General features: G+C 39.5%; 1 protein-coding gene across 1 annotated transcript in view; it reads right to left on the bottom strand.

Moving 5' to 3' along the window:
• The window catches only part of LOC107696703 (TOX high mobility group box family member 3-like), a 49,189-nt gene that overhangs the window by 17,526 nt on the left and 29,022 nt on the right, over positions 1-2,641 (bottom strand). The window contains exon 2 of the mRNA XM_016497170.1: positions 2,250-2,309. Within this exon, the coding sequence (XP_016352656.1) occupies positions 2,250-2,309 (60 nt within the window). The remainder of the gene's footprint in view (positions 1-2,249; positions 2,310-2,641) is intronic.

The raw sequence follows: 2,641 nt of genomic DNA, 5'->3' as shown, positions 1-2,641 counted from the left end.
TGTGTGATTTGGTGATATAGCCTACTTGATAATGTCAGATCGCACATCATTACAACAACACTTACCATATTATTGCCGAAGATATACTGTATATCGCACATCCCAGACTCGACTTGAGTGGAAAATGAATCATCCGCAGTTGTGCGCGCACTTGTTTGCACATGAGCAAAGGTGTTTTTAGGAGTCTAACTTGCAAATGCCAGACCACTGATTCGTCAAACCTGCTTTCCTGCAGTCCGTGTTCTTCTGACTTCTGACTATTTTGTAGCAAGTAACGAATATGCTTCGGGGAAATGTGTCGGAGTAAACGTATACATTTTAATTAGGAAATATAGTGGAGTAAAAGTTGACTGAAATATAAAAATTCAAAGTAAAGTACAGATACTCCCAAAAAATACTTAAGTACTGTAACAAATATTATTACTTTGTTACATTACACCACTGGTGTCCTGCACCCACTAGTAAAAAATATAAAAAATTATATCTGGTGTCTGAATCATTTTTGGTTTGACGGCATATACAGGCAAAAATATGCCATTCTGCAGAACCTGAAATCATTTTCAGTGAATGTCTGGCAACTACAGCTGCTGTTTTTTTTTTTACCCTAAATTAAACAGGGTATTTTTTTTTTTACCATGCACATTCTTTCATCACAGTTATTTTTCAAAAAAATAAAAGAATAATGTGTATATAAAAACCTGGTTTACATTAAATCTAATGTCATATACAGTATATTCAGGTCCATATACAAAGTGCAGAGTGTCAGACTCTGAGATACTTAGCCTCTCTCTCCCGGTCTCCCTCTCTCTCTCACCTAAAGATGACACATTAAGCAGATTAATGAAAGAGCTAAAGCTCATGGAAAACCCATCACACTGTGAAATTACAGCACTCACTAGGGTAAAGTCCCTTTAATTTCTCTTCAGCTTGAGTTACAAGAAACAATATCCCCCTCCCAACGCCCTACACTTATTTCAGGTATGTGAAAAAGAAGAATTGAAATGTTAATGCTTTTAATTTAATTGTGTCTTGTGTCATAATACCAGCTGCAGTGCGAAGGAGGAAATGTTATTTCTTAGGAAAATATTCGACTGGGGGAAATTTTCCATCAACACTCAACAGCTTTGCTTCCACTGCAGGTGCCAACATGGAGCTTGGCCTCGGCAAAGTAACACTTTTATCAGAAGAATTTATAGAGATCGCAACCGACTCGATCAAACGTGGGTACAACTGCCTGTGACAAAGCTGTGGCTTCACCGCCGAAACTTAAAATGAAAATGAAGCCAGATGCCCACACTAACACATCGTTACCAACAAATGTGCAACAAACACACTTCACATGCACAGACATTATCTTTGCTTACCCAGTATGAGTCTATCGATGCCGTTGAGATTGCGAGAAGGAGATTTGCATTGGAAATGTGATGGAAATCAGGCAGTGGCAACAGTGAGTGTAACAGTGAGTGACAACACGTACTGTAAAGCGCCCCTTATACAATCACACACAGATAGTGAGGCTAGTCTGAGATACACAACCTGTGATTTGCAGTATATATTGTCACTGACGGGGGATAAAAAAATGATGGCGAGAAAGAGTGACTTTTGTGAGAGGTGCCACTTTTCTTTACTTTTCTAGCTTGAAGGTATCTATAAATGATCATGGGGACAGGTGTTTACATACACACTCCTTCAGCCGTCACCAGAGCCTGATGGCAGCTTTCACCTGGAGCATATCAGCAGGATGTGAGCACCTGTGGTATATCACCCTGCAAAAGCAACCCTAATCCCATCTCAACGTTCAGCGTCCCCTGTGCTCCTCAACCTCCGGTCAGCACTGAGCCAGTCGCTCTGTTAACACCAAGCACTGATACATAAACATACCGGATCCGCTGGAGGAATCATTCAGTCAGATTATAACATCGCAAGTTTATGTGTATGAACATGTAGCCGCTGGCGTAACAAGCTCTACGCTTTAAGGGTTTGGGTTGTGGAAAATCCCAAAGCAGTTCAAGAAGGCCTGTAGGGAGCTAATCATGTTTTATGTAAATGCAGCAGCTGCACACCTGCCGCTGAAATTAATCATTTTATTTGAACATACAGAGGCATGCCTGCTAAATTAATTGACTTTGTTTTAAAACAATAAATGGTTAGACATGGAAATGACTGTTTAGTGATTCCAGAATAATATGGCTCTGGCATGAGCTAACAATCCATGGAAATGTAAAGGTTATCCTCAAGCGTATACTCACATCTCCTGCTAATAGAGCTCCATTGGCATCAGCCATGTTCATGTAGTTGTTATTCCCAAACTGCAAAAGAAAAAAAAGAACACATTAGTTATTTCAGTTGCCACCTCCTCTGTGTTTATAATTTACTGTAGTCTCATTGTGCAGTCACCACATAAGAATGAAATTTTCGCTATGCACAAAATAGTAGGGCAGGGAGCTGAATTCTAAAATAATCGATTCTTTGATTCTGAGGAGTCTGGATTGGAGATTCAATTTCAAAGCTTGTGTGAGTTTAATTCGGGGGACTTTTGTGAGTCCTGCGAGTCATTCATTCAACAGAATCATTCAAAAACTCAGATTCAATCATTTTAAAGGGGTCATATGATGCGATTTCAAGTTTTCCTTTCTCTTTG

Source organism: Sinocyclocheilus anshuiensis, unplaced genomic scaffold (genome assembly GCF_001515605.1).
Source record: "Sinocyclocheilus anshuiensis isolate Anshui unplaced genomic scaffold, SAMN03320099.WGS_v1.1 scaffold354, whole genome shotgun sequence".
NCBI classification, from domain to species: Eukaryota; Metazoa; Chordata; class Actinopteri; order Cypriniformes; family Cyprinidae; genus Sinocyclocheilus; species Sinocyclocheilus anshuiensis.
The sequence above is the reverse complement of the archived record's forward strand: the minus strand, read 5'-3'. Positions and strand labels throughout refer to the sequence as shown.